Raw genomic sequence first — 18788 nt, forward strand, 5'->3', positions numbered from 1 at the left:
AAACAGAAACAAGACAGATTTTGCATGAGCATTAATGATTCAACAGACAAGGTAACATTCATCTGTCTTCTCCGGCACAACGCATTAAAGAAGATGGGATATTTTGAAAGCAATATTCTAGCCCTTTGTCTGTAACACAAGTAAATTCAGTATCCTGCTATTTGCCCGATTCAACACCAGGAAGGTGCATATTAAAATTATAGGTGGAATTCTGGAAAATTCAGTTACTGTTCTATCAACCGACGAATGAGGCAAGATGAGCTTACACTTGAATTAATAATTGTCAATCAATATTTTATTATAGTCTGAACACAATGTCCAATAATTATTGGGTAGAACTTGTTTTTCATCTTGTGAAATTACTTTTACATGTAGCCAAAAGTTAGGGTATTCTTAAAAATAAGTACAGTATCAGGGAAAAGGCCTTACTCAACGATAAGGTATATTACACAGCAGAGTAGCAAGCACACCGTGGTTCTGTCAAAGACAGAGCAATGGGGTAAATGGACGGTTTGGAAATAAACCTAACTAAATACGGAATTAAATACATGATAAATGCGGTATTTCAGACCAGCAAATACGGGGAAACTACATTATCTACAGACAGATGTGGAACTGTTCGTCATTTAGGGAAAATACCTGAGTCTTTCCATTACTCTATCCCGAAATAAAAAGTTAGAATAGGACCTGTCGCATGTTACCCTGTGACCTTTTGGCTTTAATTTACTATGACTTTTTAATTTATTATTTTTATTGCAAATATACATGCTCATTGTAGAAGTAACATAATGTGCATATTTATAAGATGCATGTTCATAACTTCTCCCCCAACCTCAATCAGTGAAGGCGATGAAGTTCAAATTAAATCCTTCTATTCTATGTTTAGCTTACATATATATAAATTGGAGTTTTTTCTTTGGTTCACGGGCCAGTGCTCACTCCACTGAGCCACACCAGCCAGGGCTAAGTGGAGTTTTTTCTAATGACAGTGTTATGCTATTTACATTAATACACAACTTACACTTCTTCACTTAATAGGCATACACTTCTAGATCAATAAACATCATAATGAATGCATCTTCAAAGCAGAGACGACATAATATTCTAAAGTATACAGTATAACAGTTAGCAGTTTTTTAATTGATGGGCCCATAGTTGTCTCGAGTTTTCTGCCACTTCAAGCCACCCTAAAAGTGCTGTCATGACTACTCTTGTCCCCCAGACAGTGCATGGCGGCACTGTTATTTCTCAAGGAAGCACAGACAGCGCACCATTACCGGCACAATGGGATATAAGCATTTGCGATGCTCAACACATTCCCACCGCAGGAGACTTCTTGTTTCTTCCTGCTGAACAGCACCCGTTACTGAACATTTTAACTCCCACCATCGGATGAGGGGAGCTGCTGTCCCGCCTGTGATTCCCCTGTTCCTGAATAGTGTGGAGGTAGAGCATCTCCAGCGTGACTATCCAACACTTGCATTACCTCTGCCATGATGTTTATGACCTTTGTCAAGGCATCTCCTGGGTTGGTTTACTATCTCATTTAAACTTTCAGGAACTCTTTGGTGAATAGAGAAGTTACCTCTTAGCTGAAAACAAGCCTAAAAAAAAATTTCACTTGGTTTCAAGTTTGGTTAGCTGTCATTTTAAAATACATTTTAAAATATGCACAGTAAAATTTGCTCTCACATAGTTTGCAACTTCAAAATTGTCCTTAAGTCTGTTTCTTTTTATATGTAAAAATATATTCCATATAAATTTTGTTAGATGGTGTGATGAAGGTAAAGTGAAAACTATACCACCATCACATTTCAAGGAACCCATCATTTTCCAAGGAACTGAAATACCTCTTCTTTATATATTATGTTCTCCTATGTACTCGGCTCTCTATACAAGCTTTCATCTTATACCAACGCCACATTGTTTTGAGTATAGTAGCTTTACAGTGAGTTTCAATATCTGATGTAGCAAATATTTTTGTCTTATTTTTCAACAGTTTCTTCCCGATTCCAGTGTTTGTTAATTAAAACTGGGTTTCAACCAACCTAGAATATCTATTAGATCTTAAACATTGATCTTTTCCACATGTATTGAAAAATACTTATTTGCTATGACTTGTATAACTTTAAAAGTTAAAATAGTAGGTACAACATTTTTTTAGAAGGCATCGTGCGCAGGGACGGAACGTGACAAGCTGCACTCCAGAGAAAGATTTGGGGTTACAGCAAAGTTCCTGCCAACCCAGGTGAACACGGACCTCTGCTTTCAAGTCCTCCAAGAACATAGCGAAAGTGAATCCCTAAAAGACATGCACATTCATTTCAGTCCTCGCAACATTTCAACACATAAAGCTTCAAAGACCATCAATAGTCAGAGGTTAAAAAAAATAAACAGACATACAAGGAAATAGCACTCTGGGGGGACCAGTGGACATCACAGGCGGTATAACCAAACTCATGGGAACTTTGGAGAGAAGAACTCTCAAAGTGCAAAAATAAATGACAGATGGGATTGGGAAATAATAAAAACCTATTCCTAGCAGGGGATTTTTTTAATATTTAAAAAAAACTGCTAGGAATGAAAGATAAAACTGTAGCTCAAAACTCAGTGGACCATTTTAACAACATGTTTGACGGGTCAAGAAACCTGAAAACAGAATGAAAGGAAATAACGTAGAATGCAGCCCCCAAGACAAAGAGATGAATGTTTGAAGATAAGAGTCAAGGATAATAAAGTAAGAAGGTTTAACATATATTTAATAAGACTTCCGGAAGGCGAAGGGAGATGATGAGAAATTCCCTAGCGTGATGGAAGGTGTCGATCTGCAGATTTGAGATTTACAATGAAAACCAAGCAGGATAAATAAAAAGACTTGGATAAAAAGATCTTTAAAACAACCCCTCCTCCCTCAAATGGGCAAAAACTGGGCTTATGTTGATTTTTCCAGTATCATCAGGGCATGACACTGATACATTTTTCTATGAGCTGGAAATAACAACAGCCAACCCTGAATTTAATACATAGTGAAAATATTTTTCAAACATGAAAAACTATAAAAAGAGCTCCTGAAACAAAAACTAAGATAGTATGTCAACAACATACCCTTAGTGAATGAACAATTTTAAGTATTTATTTCAAGCAAAAGTAAACTGCTCTCCCTTGGAAATTCTAACATAGAAAAAAAAAAGGTAAGAAAGAGAAAAAGAATGAAGAAAATTGGCAAAAATGCAAATAAAACTAATCCGATGTCGACCAGTGAAGCATAAACAAGCCTAACTCGTCAAGTTTTAAAGGACAGAATTAATATACAGAAAACATTATCTTATGAGACAGGGAGAAGCTAATTAGAATTATGGTCCCTCTTCCTATGCCACAAGATTCACCCAAATTAAAATCCCAAATGACACAGACCCATAATATACAGCAGCTGCAGAATTTCAAATGCATTCAGTCCTAGGAAAAACACATGTTTTCACATTATGCAAAAACTGGCCTCTTAACTGTAAAGAAAGTTGACGCGTGAGTTCAGAAGTATTTATTTAAACCCAATGGCATGTGCAACCCTGCAGAATAATGGCTTGTTTATTCCCCAGGAACATAACAGGGATGGAGATCTTGTTTTTCATAATTGTCATTCTACAACAGTTGTCCCAGTTTTCCCCTCTGCCCTCCTCCACCCAGCCCACCCCTGGCTCCCACAGTCAATCCCCCACCGTTGTCCCTGTCCTTGGGTCGGGAGAGGATCAGTCAAAGAACATGCATGAATGACCCATGGAGACAGAGGTTTTAAAAGGTGTGTTCTCTCAAGTACGGTACCTTCTTCGGGCAGGTAGGGAAGTGTCTGCCAGTCCTCCAGGAATGGCCAGAGGTGCTTATAAGTCACCACCCATCAACACAACTCAGGAACTAGCCTTGTGTGCCAAAGGAAACCGGAAGTCTGATCACTACTTCTTTGCCTTAAATATTTACATTTGAAAAATGCCAGGCAATAAATTGTGGAATTCCTAATACTTTTTTCATCTACTTACTTCTCTGTCATAAAATGAGGAGAAAGACCGATAGGCTGGCTGAAGAGGTTGTGTATCCAGACCTTAGTTTCCAGGCACCGGGGAGCCCCTGACATTTTTTGAACAAGGAAGTAATAAAATTAGAGTTATGCTTTGACAAAATTATTCTGGAAAGGATCAGCGTTTTATTTGATAAAGGTATAAACCACGCAGCCATTGAAATCTGAAAGCAAACCCAGAAGGAGGTTGCACAGAATCTGCTGATTGATTGCTCTCTGCTTTGTAACACGTGTGGCATGCGTGTGGGGGGGGGTGCACGTGGGTACACATGCACCCACAAGCACGTCTATTGAGACAGCTATTTTAAAATAAAAACATTGTTGCCAGTACAAAAGCTTATTTATCAATAAGCTTTGTGGGTTCCTTTCAGTAGGGGGCTATGATCACGAGCCTGCCATTCTCCACTGAGTCATTTGGTCAGCTTTTCTCTGAGATGTACTATTAAATTTATTTATCTTGATATAAAAGCCACATGAATCTGAGCATGTGGATTCTATAAAGTATGGAAATCAATATAAAATCAATACCTTAGGACTGGATGTAACATTTTAAAAGACAAAAATATCTCCATTGTTGAAAATAAAGCAAACAAAGGAACATGTTTAAAGCAGGGATTTTTTTCCACTGCATGTACAGACTGACCTCCTGGATTCTTATGCAAAGTACTGTTTTCCTCAAAGGAAAGCGATCAAGAAATATAGCTCGGGACCTCCAGTCCGATGACTCTGGAAGGTGTGCTTCCAACGGAGAGGGAGGGACAGCGGCACACACAGCCTGTGCAGGCGCGGCAGGGGAGACCGGCCGGGTGCACACAAAAGGGCGGAGTGTGCCTGTGGAAACTGGAGCTGCAACCCCGTCGGTCAGGGAACCGGGAATGGAAGCACTGGCTACAACTCCCCGGAACCACAGAGGCCTAGCACAGCGCAACACTAATGACGCCCTTTCTCAAAGACGTGTCAGCTCACGGACTCTGGCCGCCCAATTACCCTCTCAGCCCAGAAAGCCCCCCACGGGGGCTGAGGTCCACACTGCACACCGCTGAAGAATCCCTACAAAGCTGCAGCCTTTAAAAACCAGAGTCTTTGCCCTCGCAGGGTTGCTACGGTGATTCTTCAACAAAACACTGTGTACAAAGAGATGCTCCCATGCCCGGCAAAGTGTGCATTGTCAAGCAAGTATCTCCAAATTCTTCTCTGCGCGTGGCAATCTGTTTACTTCGACACCCAAGTGCCGCACATCATGACAGGCTAACGAATGTGGACCCGTTAATAAAACGGAAAGTCTTCCTGTTGTAGAGATGATTCTGACCCTGCTCAGACGTTTTATAAACTTTCCACAGAACACCACTATTCCACTCTTGCCCTTTATTTTTATTTGAATGAAGGGGAGCACACTAATGAGAAGCTGAGCGACTAAGGTGAGTTCAGCCAGCACGGGTCCCAGCTCAGCATCTGCTCATGCTGGAAGGCTGCGGTGCTGCACTGGCTGGAACTGTGGCCAGCGCACTTTAGACTTCACACTTTGGATACTTTATTGCACTCCTTGTCTCATGAGGTCACAATTACGTAAGATTTCATATATATGTTTCACGTAAATTACTTCCACACGTGACAACATTCCTATGCCGCCAGCTGTTTGGGATCCACCGACGCCAACAAAAATGAGATCCCTTCCCAGAATCCATCTTTTTAGTTACAAAGCAAATGTACAGCATTGATTCTTTCCTACCATCTACAGGATTAAGTCTCAAATACTGAGCATAGAATTAAAGATTTTCACCACCTCATCCCAATCCAGTGGTCTTGTCCTTTCCCCATCATTTTTTCCCACGTGTAACCTAGGCTTTGTTCTAGACACAGTGAATTCACCCCATTTCCCCTCAACGGGCCTTGTGCTCGCTCACATTTCTGGCTTTTCACACGCCAAACACACTTTCTGGACTGCAGCACTAACTATGCTGAATTGTGGCTATTCTTCTAACGTATCTGCCTTGCCCATAGATTATAGACTTGTAAAAGGCAGGTGGTTTTGGTACATAGTAGGTGTTCAATAAATAACTATAAAAGTAGCAATCACTTTATGTTATTTGCCATACTGAATGAATAGGGAAATTAATAATTCCAACAACAAAATATTTCCTTAATAATTACTATATTAGAGCTTTTTCATGTATTATTTAGTTTATAGCAAAACCTTGTAAGACAGATACTATATTTTATAAATAAAAGTAAAGAGATAAGTAGTTTTTCCTAGATTCATAATAAGTGGTCAACCTAAAAATTCAACTGAGATTTCAAACCCTAATAAATCTGACCATGTAGGTTAATACCACCTCCTTTATCTCAGTGATAACCTTTCATTCTGTTGAAATTTTATAGCTACATAAATTTCTCATTTTTATCCTAAACTTTTTAAAATTATTGACTTACTGAAAAATAATCTTTTTATATAAAAAGCTACCGGGTTGTTGAGCAGCACGTCGGATTTTTGCAGCATTTTAGAACATAAGCATTAAGCCTTTGGAAAGGATTCTCCACATCCCTATGGGACGACTTCCTTCAGGTTTTGTTCACCAGTTAAAGGATAAGACACTAGGCTAAGAGCTTGCAACACTCTCCTCACAAACAAGATACTATTAATAAATCATTCAATCAACCGACCATTCGCTTAGTGAATGCAAACTGGGCTTACTTAGCCTTACATTGATTTAAAAAAACCAAAAACTTAAAAATCAAAATTCCTTTTGTTCTATTTGTGTTCCTTTTTCTTTTCTTTATTTTTCTTGCTGTCTGTCTGTCTTTTCTTTTTTCTTTTCATTTTGGGGGATATTTTTTGTTTACAACTCTTATCAGTCTCTTTAAATTACTCCAAAGCTTAAGCAAGTTAAATGAATGTTAGTAGGATGGAGAATTCCATTCCTGTGATGTGTCTTGGCGTGCCAGGCTTAATACCAAAGCACACTTTAAAACAAAGAGATTTCACAAATTTGAAATGTGTTTGGATGAAAGTTCCTATGGATAAGCATTTAGCAACCTGAAACTGCATCAATCTATTCAGCAAATGTGTAGATTTAAAAATCATTAATTTCAACATAAACTAATCTTTAAGATAAACAATAATACGCAATTTCACGATAATCATATCACATCTCAGAGGAGACTCGTGAATAAAACAGGCCACATTTCCACCTGCCTATAGAAACCACATTCTTTCCCCCAATCTACCAATACAAAGCTTTATGCCTAGTCACATCTCAACGGAGCTCAAGACTAAAGGGTATTATTAGGTTTCATTTACAGAAATAAATCTGAATTTACCTTGTTTGCAATGCTTGTGATGAATGACTTGATGTCTAGATTCGTTGGGCAGCTTTTCTGACATGGGGCGTCTGCACATTTCAGGCATCTAAGGAAATAAAACAACCAGAATAAAGAAACTACCAAGTAACTGAGATAATGCTCCATATATCCTCCTACACCCATTCAGAGTAAGCAAACAGTAAGAGCACCTCAAACCATATTACTTTTAGGAACAAAATCTTTTTTTAAGCAAGGCAGGAAACATACTGTTTCACTTTTTCCACACCTGCAACAATGTATCAAAGAGCAGGGCATAACCACCCCGCTGACGGTGTGCCCCCTGGAGTGCTGGAGGACTGGCCTTACTTAAGATCCATCATACCCTCCCTGGCTCCATCAGCCTCGTTTTGACGCCTTAGAACACGGATAACCTTGGAGAACGCAATCTTTTACAATTAAAGTTACAAATGATGCCCCTTTTTATTACAAAGTCATAGCATGTCATTCTGTAACATAACAGTATCACACGCACACCGTGTGATAGTTCAGGTGCAATGTTCAAATCAAAGCTATAAATTATTACACCCATAGTATATGACCCAGCCAACCACACGCAAGCAGGCCTTACTTCTGCTGGACCCTGTACAAATGAAAGAGGTAAAATGTCTCATTTTACCTCTTGTAGAATCCTTCCTCCCTCCCTTCCACCCCGCCTGGCCTCGTTCCCTCCTCCTTCAGCTTCCATCATCCCTCCCCCTCCAGTTTTGTCATGCTTTAGCCAACATACTAGTCACATGGCAACAGGACTTTGGGGCAGCGGTGTGGATGCACCACCCAGGCCCACCTCCTTCCAGACTGTGGTGTTTACACCCCCAGACACTGTGCCCCTGCTGAGAGTGGGCTCAGCCAAGGTCAAGCCCCCTTTCCAAGGCAGCCTGTACGCACTCACAGGTCAGTGAGGGGGTCCGGGCCCAGGCCTTGCCCCGACTTGGGGAGCAGGGACGCAGGGATCCACTGCAGCCCCGGTTCCCTTCCTCTCTACAGACGTCGGTCTTCTGCCCAACCCCCTGCACACTCCTCTCGTCTCAGCAGCGGCTTCCCCGTGGAACCGCCTCAGAGCCACCTGGCAGGCTTGACAGGTGTCACAGGTGCCACAGAGAAGCCCCTCATGAGGCTGAGGGACTGGCCTGTGAATCTGCGTTTTGGAAAAACCCTTCGAGGTGGTTCCGAGGTGCATGGTTGGACCCACTCAGGGAGAGTCACAATTCTGCAATGACACGAGGACTGAGGCCGCCAGGTAGAACGGTCTGTAATGTGCACATTCACGTCTGCTCGTCCATTCATTCACCTGTTTTAAATACTTAACGAGGCAGGAAGAGATCTTTGGAAGGAGTAATGCTTCAAGGCCAACTTGGAGAGTGAGTGGGTGTGTGTGTGTCTTCTTGGGAGAGGTGTCTGCTCAGGTGCTCCGCCCATTTTTCATTGTTTGGTGTTGAGGTATATGAGTTCTTTATATAGTTTGGATATTAACCCCCTGTCGCAGCTGTTGTTTGCAAACATCTTCTCCCATTCAGGTGGCTGCCTTTCTGTTTTGGGGGGCAGCAGAGGGTACAAGGGGTCAAATATATGGAGCTGGAGGAAGACCTGACTTTTGGTAGTGGGCACATATGCAATATACAGATGATATATCATAGAAATGTACACTTGAAACCTGTATAATCTATTTTTTTTAGCCTGAGGACATGCCCATGGATTTTTTATTTTTGAGAGAGAGAGAAAGGGAGGGAGAGAGAGGGAGGAAAACATTGATGTGAAAGAGAAACATCGATGAGTTGCCTCCTGTACACACTCTGCTTGGGACCGAACCTACACCCCAGGTATGTGCCCTGACAGGGAACTGAACCCGCGACCTTTCGGTCTCCGCAAAGACGGTGCAACCAGTGGAGCCACACCAGCCAGGGTGAAACCTATATAATCTTATTAACTAACGTCACCCCAGTAACTTTAACAATAAAACAAGAATGAGTGGGCATTAGGGAATTGAAGCAGCATGGGGTAGGGTATGTGAACTTAATGGAGTTTGATCTGCCATAAACTGAGAGTGGGAACAGAAAAAAAATAGAGTAGAGATCTAACACTTAAGATATAACACCGTCTCATTTGTCAGAAGGCCAGAACTCGCTGAGAATTTCACTGAGAACGAATCTGACCTTGCTCCCTTGACAAAGGTGGTTTGGTAGCTCATCCCCTTCCCAGCTCCTGGTGCAAAGACCTTGGTTCCTTCCTTTGAGCAAACAATACGTGTCTCCTTGTTCCTCTATTGTGAGGAGGAGAGTCCTCTTCATTATCTGAACCGGCTTCTCAGAACCTAATTAATACCTTGTTTTTACATCTGATCTCTTTTCTCCGGTCTGTGCCCTTAGCCTTCTCTCTAAATTAAATCTTACACAATGAGCACCGAAGGCTTTTCATAACCAATTGTCCTCTCTGAGATGTAGTCATTAAACCTCTCTCCTGCCATCTCTGTAAATGCCACTGTTAGATTCACATCTGTCATTTAGCAGAATTCCTATCTTCTCATGCTTATGCATTTTCCCCCTAAAACACTGTCAGCGAGTTAAAAAGGAACGTCTGGAATGTGTGATCCGCAGCACACACTGTACAACAACGTGAGAAGAGCGGAACGCGCGGCCTGTTTGGGCCTGGACGCCAGAGTGAGGCGACACAGGGGGTGTGGGGCACCGTCATATGAGTTACTGTGCTCAGCACCAACGGCGATTTGAAAGGGTCTCCTATTATGCAAGAGAACAAAATAGTTAAAAGTTTAGCAAATTACATGCCATCTGAAATGCCTTCTATTTTTTAAAAAGTCATTTGAATGGATTTTTTTAAATACCTGTCATTTACTAGGAATGCAGCAACAGATATATATATATAGATACTATATAACTAGATATTATAGATATCTACATATAATTATAATATCTAGTTATATAGTATCTATTATATTATAAATATATCTACATAACTGTCTATAATATCTAGTTATATAGTACCTATACAATATCTAGATATAGTGTATATCTATATATCTATACAATATCTAGATATAGTGTATATCTATATATCTATATATTATATGTTTATATATACTCTGGTAATCCCTAATGAAGTCACAAGTTCTCTGCTTCTTTTTCCTCCCTAAGACCCAGCTTGAACCATAAGGCAATTATGAAATAAAGTTATAATGTCAGCAGGTACGAAGGAGTCAAATTAGCGCCCAGCATTCATTTCCGTTCTTCCAGAGAAACCTCCAATTCATTGTAAACAGATCCACTTCACAGCACTGGCAACATCAGGATTTTTAGTTGTGGTTATTAAGCCTCTTTACCAAATACTTCTCCTTTTATTATTGAGCTAGTTCACAAATAACAGCTGTTGGAAATGTCAGATGTTAATGAGGCAGGGCACCGCAAACCTGAATGGGAGCATTCTTTCTTTCCTTCGACGCCATGAATATGCCAGAATGGGCCGACTATGATGATAATACCATCTTGCCATTCCCCGAGCGCGCTGCAGAACACGAGTGCACCGGCCGCCATTCATCCCACTTATCACTCTGACAGCTCGGTAATTACACCACCGCCGCAGCCAGGTAGTCCCAATAAAACAGCCAGCCTGCGCGGGCACGCACACCAGTGCGACGTGTTATTAAACGTGGCAGGGGCTGATCATCAAGTGACATTAGTGTTGACCTATTTTTCCATTTGACAATAAATTATCCTTTGACCATGCCATAATAGATATGACAGAGTCCGTTTCCTGGGCCCGCCCAGGAAGGTGCTGCCTGGCGAGGAGGCAGGCAAGCGGTGAGCATAAAAGAGCAGAAATGCATGTCATTACCCAAATTGCTCCCAATGATTGATACCAGGAAAAGCCACAGACGCAGTACTTAGGGGAATATGTCAACAATTCCTGTAAACCACGGTTCTACATAAATTCTTCTTTAGAAGCAGCATTTAAATTACTCTTGTTTTTATCTTCCATCATTTAATCCCCCTTTTATGTTTCAAAGTTACTTGGTTACAGTGCAGTTTATTTTTAAATGCATTGTAAGAGGCAAAAGTTAGTTCCGACAAACAATTATGTAATATTTTAATCCCCCAATCATTATCTTTATACTAAGAGGTGCACATGAGATTCCTTTTGAAGCACTGAAACACCTTAGAGTTTTTCACTAGTGATATATTTTTTGTTTCTGTATTTAATAGAGAGCATAACAGTGGACTTCATTAAAAGCAAAACATGGAATCCTTAATAAGGCTAATTCTTTGTGATCCAACATGACTATGAAAAATGAATGAAAACTGGAGGAACGCAGAGACTGGAGAGATTTATCGAGGATCTTTCTCTAGGGAAAGAGCCAGGATTCCTGTTTCCAAATACCAGTGGGGCTGAACAGTTCTGCTCCGCAGGGTGGCAGCCACGGACATGCACATGAGGAATGAAATAAGCAGAACTTCAGCCTTCACACATCTGAGAGCCGATGCCTGCGTCGTCGGGTATGGCTAAGCATCCACAGCAGCTCGAATTGCAACCTACGCTTGTTAAAAGAATTTTCTAACCATGAGTTTAAATGATGATTAATTTGTCTCAGTTAAAAAAAATCATATTTGAAAACTTTAAAATCTCCTGTCGTTTTTTTTTGTTGTTGTTTTTTTTTTTGCTAGACTTTGGCTCAATCCAATCAGCAGGGCTCATCACACTATTCCTAACCTATATTAGTTCACAGGTAATCAAACTGGGCGAGTCGTGTTTCCATTAAAAACTAAAATGTTTTCCTAACATCAGTGCATTCCCTCAGATCTTCGATGTTCAGTGCCTTTAACTTGGAATTTGTAAGTCACTGAGATGCAGCACATGAGTATGGGATGTACCTGCCCCAGTCTAAAATCACCAGTGGATGTAAGTGTGGGGTCTGCCATCCTTCCCCACCATGGCGATGCTTCTCTGAAACGGAGCAGAACGGAGTATCAGGTTGCATGGAAGGAGAGCGGGTCGAGACGTGGAGGTTAGAAGTGCCCCACGAGTGGCCGAGTTCCACAGCTTGTGTCCCCTGCACCCGGGCCCAAGAACAAAGGTTGGTACCGCTAACACTTGCGGGGCCAGTGCAAGGATCCAATGCATCAGCAGTCGGGAGCCGTTCTCCGCCCCAACGACCGTCCCGTGTCTCTGGCTGCTCCCTGTGTCCGCCACCTCTGCTCCGCCCGCCTGCCCCTCGATCACACTGCACGTTCTCACTAGCTCAGGGGCACTTACAACTATGGCACCTCTGACTATTTCTAATATGCATCTTGGCCCAGGTTCCACATTCTGCCAGGCTAGAAAGCTGTGGCAACATCCTGAAACGTAACTGGATTTTTCATGCTGTGCTCTACCCAGCCTTTCAGACATCTCAGGAGGTTCACGTTTAAGGCTCTGAATATACATTTGAATGATAGGGTAACGCCAAAACATAATTTTTCAATAGAGCTATTCATCTACGAGACCTTTCCCTTTGCATGTGGGTGCTTCAAGACAATTCAGAAGAAGAGAAATTTAAAACAGTACCCCGTTCACACAACAGATGGCCACAATATTTTGCTGGATGAGCTTGCCCAGGAGTCTAGGAATAAAACGTCGTTCAGAACAGTTCTACAGTCTTTCTGTGCTCAGGGTCAGAGATTTCTATGGGTGTATCATTGAGTAAGCTCCTAAAGGACGCAGTTAGTAAACAGGAGAATCCACGTGGTACGAGACTGTCCTTCATCCCTGCTCTGCTCGTCACCTCCCAGCACTTGAGCACTTTCAAGGCCCATGGGAGGCGTAGTCTCCCTCTGCCTCTTCAACTTCTGTCACCTGGGGAGATGGCTACAAAGTATTTCTTACCCTCCAGAGTAGGGTAGCATTTCCCCTGACAAAACATGCTACTTACGTACAGATATGGTCTTTCTTTAGGTAACTGTTAATAACTGATAAAGTACCTGCATTTTCTGTACCCTGGTAATTTGAACGTTTACACACAGGTGACTACATACGTGCCTACACACATCAGCTCCACAGCTTAGCAGAGTCCAGTTAGCCTCGCTCTAAACCCAAGCTGCACCAAGCCTTTCACCGACCATCCTACCATTTTTAATTTAGCTACGACAAGCCGCTGGTGCTTTGTTTCCGAGCCAGCAGACTGTCACTCAGAACCTCGGGGCCCCCTCCCTTTCTAGATAGCTGTGCCAGGATGCCTGATGCTCTCGTGGTCCTTGATAGCCCTTGGAGGGAAGCGAGAGACAGAGCCGATGGTTCCTATTATAGCTTCCCTGCCACTCAATAATCTCGTTTCACCTGCACCGTTTCCCCAGCAGCGCCATCCAGCCTTTGATTTATGTCACGAGTCCTTCCAGGCTTAGAAAGAGACATGATTTCTTGGTAGCTTATCCATATGCCGTGCAAACCATCTTCGCAGGTTTTGAAACACCTGTTGGATGTTTATCTTAATGTCAATAAAGTCCCTTTAGGAATGGCACCAAAAAAAAAAAAAAGCAATATATATTAGTCATTGATGCTCTAAAAGTTAACTTTCCAGCAAAATTCTAAACTAAAAAAAGCTGTATGCTTTATGACTTATTTGATGGGAATTTCAGAAATAGTACACCTGACATAGATTTTTGTCCTGTTTCTAATAAAAATGTAAAAGAGAAAAAAATGAAATAGGCCATAAACAAGTTATGCATTACAGTACAATTCCTAGATTTTTGGCATAGGTTGATTATGAAAAATAATATTTGTGTAAATACGTAAACCTGCTTCAGGGCATGTGGACTAAGAGTTGGGATCGATTTTACTTTATACAATGTTGTATTGTTGGGGTTTTCTGCAATGAGCCAGCACAACATGTAATTTAAAAAATGAGAAGACTGTGCTACTGTTGGTGACTGAAATCACGTTATCCTGTATAATTTTTATTGTTCCACTTCGGTCATTTGAGTTGACCAGGCCAACACAAACCCATGACGTCCCCATACTCTCTTCTCCTCTCCCCCCAAAACTCAAGTCTTACAAGGGGTCCGGATGACAGCTGTAACAGGATGACCCCACTGGAACAGACTTCGGAGCAGCTGGTGGCCACAGAACGGAGGGTGAGTGAGGTCCAGCCAAAGAAACAGAGTCAGTGACAGCCCCGTGCCGAGGACTCGGTCCCTAAAGCAACAGTGCAAAGGGGTACTTGGCCTTGAAACAGTGAGAGAGCATCCGCCAACAACAGAATCTAGAAACAATTGAATTCATCTGAATCTTAGCAATCCAGAAGTTATGGGGGATGGAGGGAGGTTAGAAAAAATTCAACTCAAAATTAATATTAAAAACTTCTGCATTCTAAGTTCTCTCCCTAAGTGCTGATGGAATGCGGGGGGGTCCCTGAACTCACTCGGAAGACGGTGGTGTGGAAACACAATGGTTCCTTCCGCATGAGAGAGACGTTTGTCTGGCTTGTTTTTCGTACAGCCGTGGTGGTGAGATTTCAGGGGGTTAAAGACCGGATTGGGAGTGCAAGAGTCAGGCTGGCTGTTCCTCCTGTTGTAACCGTCCAGTTGCACGGGTGCAGCCTAAGCACATTTATCTGAAGGGCTTACTCCATAGAAGGAGTAAAAGGTTTATTCCCATGTTTTCAAAAGTGAAGGGTAACCCCCTCAACACACACACACACACACACACACACACACTGAACTAAATTAAATTTAATTTTAAAAATTCATTTCTTTTAATTAACTAAATCTAGATTGATTACCCCAACTTTAAAAAAAAAAAAGAAAAACTGTCTTCAGCACAAAGTTTTATACAACACTGGAGATTTTTTTTTTTTATAACCTGTATCTGATCATGACATTCTCCTGCTTACACAAGAGAACTTTGACCCAAAACGACCCTGCAGCTTTGGCCCCGCCTCTGCCTTCCTGCAGATGCAGCTACAACACCTGCCCCACTCCAGGCTGCTCCTTCCCTCCCCCGCCTGCTCCGGATCCCTCAGGTGTACTTGGGCACCCTGTGGGTTCGCTCCTCACAGCAATTATCACCTTGACCAGGGCAGCTGATTCTCTCCCCTGTTCTCTGTCCTATTTCCTCCTCCAGTGAGAAAACGGTTGGGCTCCTTTGTCTTTGGCGATGGTCTGCTTGGCAACAGATTAATTTGAAATTTGAGGAAATAGCCAGAATTTTGAGAATAACCCAGCTATTGCTTTTGTTTGGGGAAAAAAATTTTTTAAAACTACCCTTTAAACTTATGTGAGTAGCATATACTTATAATAAAAATATTTATATTGGGTTTAATTTATTTAATCGATACTAATGTAGGGTTTACTGGATGCTAGCACTATCTTTAGTGTTTATAAATATTAACTCATTTAATCTTCATCACCACTCAGTGAGGTAAGTACATACATATAAATATGAGCTCGCTGTATCTTCATAAGAACCTGATGGGTGGATACTTCCATTATTCTCATTTTATAGATAAAGATATTGAGGCACAAGATCTCCTTCTCTGATTCAGGTTTGAAGTAGTTTATCGCCTTTTTCTCTGATCCTGGTGATTCCTCAAAAGTGAATAAAACCCCCCTAAGGGTCTGAGATTCCTGGCTTCCTCCTCTTTATTCTCAACCTCAGCAGTCAGAGCTCCCCTCGAAGTCGGGGCCCTCCCCGAAGGAGGCTTCGCCCACGCCCAGCCTGTGCGCACGAGCGCCGCATTCCTACAGCAGTTCTCCTAACAGCCAGCAGCAGTGCAGAGTTTGAGAGAGTTTTCTGAAATAATACATGAAAACCATGCCTGTGAGAGTCATCATTACACAGTGTATTCCGTAGACGGCTGACTTCAAAAGCGACCTGACAAACCCCCCATTTCCTTTCCGCGGAGCCCAGCAGCTGCGCCCGCCTCTCCTGCCAGTCTTCACAAGGCCTTTTCTTACATGTAAATCACCTAGAATGCAAATTGCATGAAGCTCAACCTTTCCAGTAGAAACAGCAGACAACATAAAAACAATTAGACACGACCTGTGGAAATATCACACGAGTCATTGACAGATACATAAAAATATAGTCAGTGTCTATAGGCATCACCCAGACTAACATAACTGTCACCACACACCATTCGGAACACTGTATATTGTGGCAAAAACGCACGTAAGCCCCAAATTGTCCCCACGAGAGTTGTCACACCAAGACCACAACCCTTCCCACTAGGTTTTGTACAAAGGACTCGAACACTATTTCAGTCCCGGGGGACCTGAATGCCTGAGTCAATGCTGACACTGCAGAAGAAGAATATGCAGAAGTTTCAGGAAATTAATGAATGTGAAAGAAAACAGATAAGAATATAAATGTTTAATCTGCTCAATTTCATTCCTATCTAAGGTGGACAGAGGTGTCAGGCAATAACACTGCTTGGAAAATGAACTAATGGGATGATGGTCTGATCATTATCAGAAGACTTTTGGGGAAAAAATCAGCCTGGAAGCCAAAGGACACAATGTTACGAAATAATGTCTGGAACACAGTCATCAGCTAACAGGACATACACTCTACGAACAGAGAAATAAAGAAACGAAGGGCAAATAATATACATTTTTGGTAAAAATCGAAAATCCCATTGACTATGTTTCTAAGGAAACGCACTCAACACTGACAAGACTATCCCAGTTTGTCACACGCACCATTAAAGGTAAGACAGCCGGACGAAGAAGGTGAGTGACGATGATGATAACAGAACTTACATGTGCACGTGGACTGTGCAATCCTGACACATCACTTCCTTTGTTCTCTGGTTCTTTCCTTTCTCCATCCACAAGTATCTATAGAGCACTTACTAGCTGGGGATTTTGCTAGATGCTGGAGATAGCAGGATGCGTGAGACGGGTTCCGCCCTCGCGAAGCTCACAGTGAAGAAGTCACAGAAACGAACACACGTTCTCAGGTAACAAACAGGTGAGGGATGCACGGATTTGCCCCGAGTTCAGGGGCACCCCCATGTGTCCCTTCCTCTGCCTTCAAATGCCCAGTAAAATGATAAAGACACAATGAATGAATTTGTTTTTTCCGGGTGTGTATGGAGGTGGACTGGCCAAGTAATGCTGGGCTCGGGAAAGATGCTGGCCCCCAGCAACTGAAAGTATTTAATGCCATCCACCAGCCCAACGGCTTTCAGATTCACCTCCACTGCAAACAGATTGTCTCTTCCCCGACACACTCTCTCCTCTCTTACCCATACCCTACCCATGAAGTACCCACCAGAACACAACACCGGAAGCAACAATAGAGTTGCATGGATTCTGGGTTGCGATCCAGCTCTACCACTTATGAGCTTTGTGATTGTGGAAAAGTTATTTAAATTCTTTGTGCCCCGGCTTCCTCATTCACTTGCCAATTATAGGCTAGACACCGTATCATTACAGGGAGGATAAAATAAATGAATACATGTAAAGCATTTAGCGCCTGCCATAGAGTGTGTGCTCGGTAATGTAAACCGCTGTTGCGAACCATTTGTATGATTTATGATCTAGCAACAATGGAGGATACAACGGAGTGAATGAGCGTTGTTTCCCGTCGCCACGGGAAGCACAGTCATGGCTCGACTGTGAAATAATGACTCGCGCAGAGGTTACCGTGGAAATTAAATGACATAATTATGAAGAGCGCCAGCCACGGCGTCATGCTCATAGCAGCAGCTCAATAAATGATAACTGGGAAACATTTGGAACAACATCTTCATCTTCCAAGCCAATTCAAGGGAGTGTGTAGGATGCAGAGGTGAAGTCACAGGACTCTGAACAAAAATAACTTGTGCAACCGTAAGAGATCCTCAGAAAGACAACACTGTGAGTGCCAAGTGCATCCATAAGGTTTAAAGGACCACAGTGGTGGCCATGCCCCGACCACACCCAAGCTGAGCCACATGGCCACCTGCCAGCACCAGGAGTCACATCCCTTCTGCTCGCTCCCCACAGCCCCTGCTTCAGCGCATCTCTTCCAGCCCTGATGGGACCTCGCCAGCCACCAGGCTTGCACTGGACGTCCGCGTGGACAGACACGCATGTGGGCATGGGCCGGAGGTTAGGGGCGGGGGTGGGGTGAATCTGTCTCCCAAGGGCAGCTCTCTGACACAGGCGTAATTTTTGTCTACTTCCCACATGTACGTGCATATGTTTCCAATACACGAATGCATTTCACATGATGAGACATCTGAATTCTCCACTGTAGACACTGAGAGAGACGTCCTTGAAAAATAATTTGAAAGAATAAGTTTTTCCTAGGTACTGTCTTTACATGCGAGCTAGGAAAACGTCTTACTTCTCAGTGTTTCTGGGTTGTTGTTGTTGTTGTTGTTTGGGTGAGCTTT

General features: G+C 42.4%; 1 protein-coding gene across 4 annotated transcripts in view; it reads right to left on the reverse strand.

The window, feature by feature from the left end:
* The window catches only part of DPYD (dihydropyrimidine dehydrogenase), a 548339-nt gene that overhangs the window by 410424 nt on the left and 119127 nt on the right, over window positions 1-18788 (reverse strand). For all 4 annotated transcript variants that reach the window (XM_024570281.3, XM_053915805.1, XM_045203652.3 and 1 more), the window contains one exon: window positions 7388-7475. In XM_024570281.3, coding sequence (XP_024426049.2) covers window positions 7388-7475 — 88 coding nt within the window. The remainder of the gene's footprint in view (window positions 1-7387; window positions 7476-18788) is intronic.

This window comes from Desmodus rotundus, chromosome 12 (assembly GCF_022682495.2).
Source record: "Desmodus rotundus isolate HL8 chromosome 12, HLdesRot8A.1, whole genome shotgun sequence".
Lineage (NCBI taxonomy): Eukaryota > Metazoa > Chordata > Mammalia > Chiroptera > Phyllostomidae > Desmodus > Desmodus rotundus.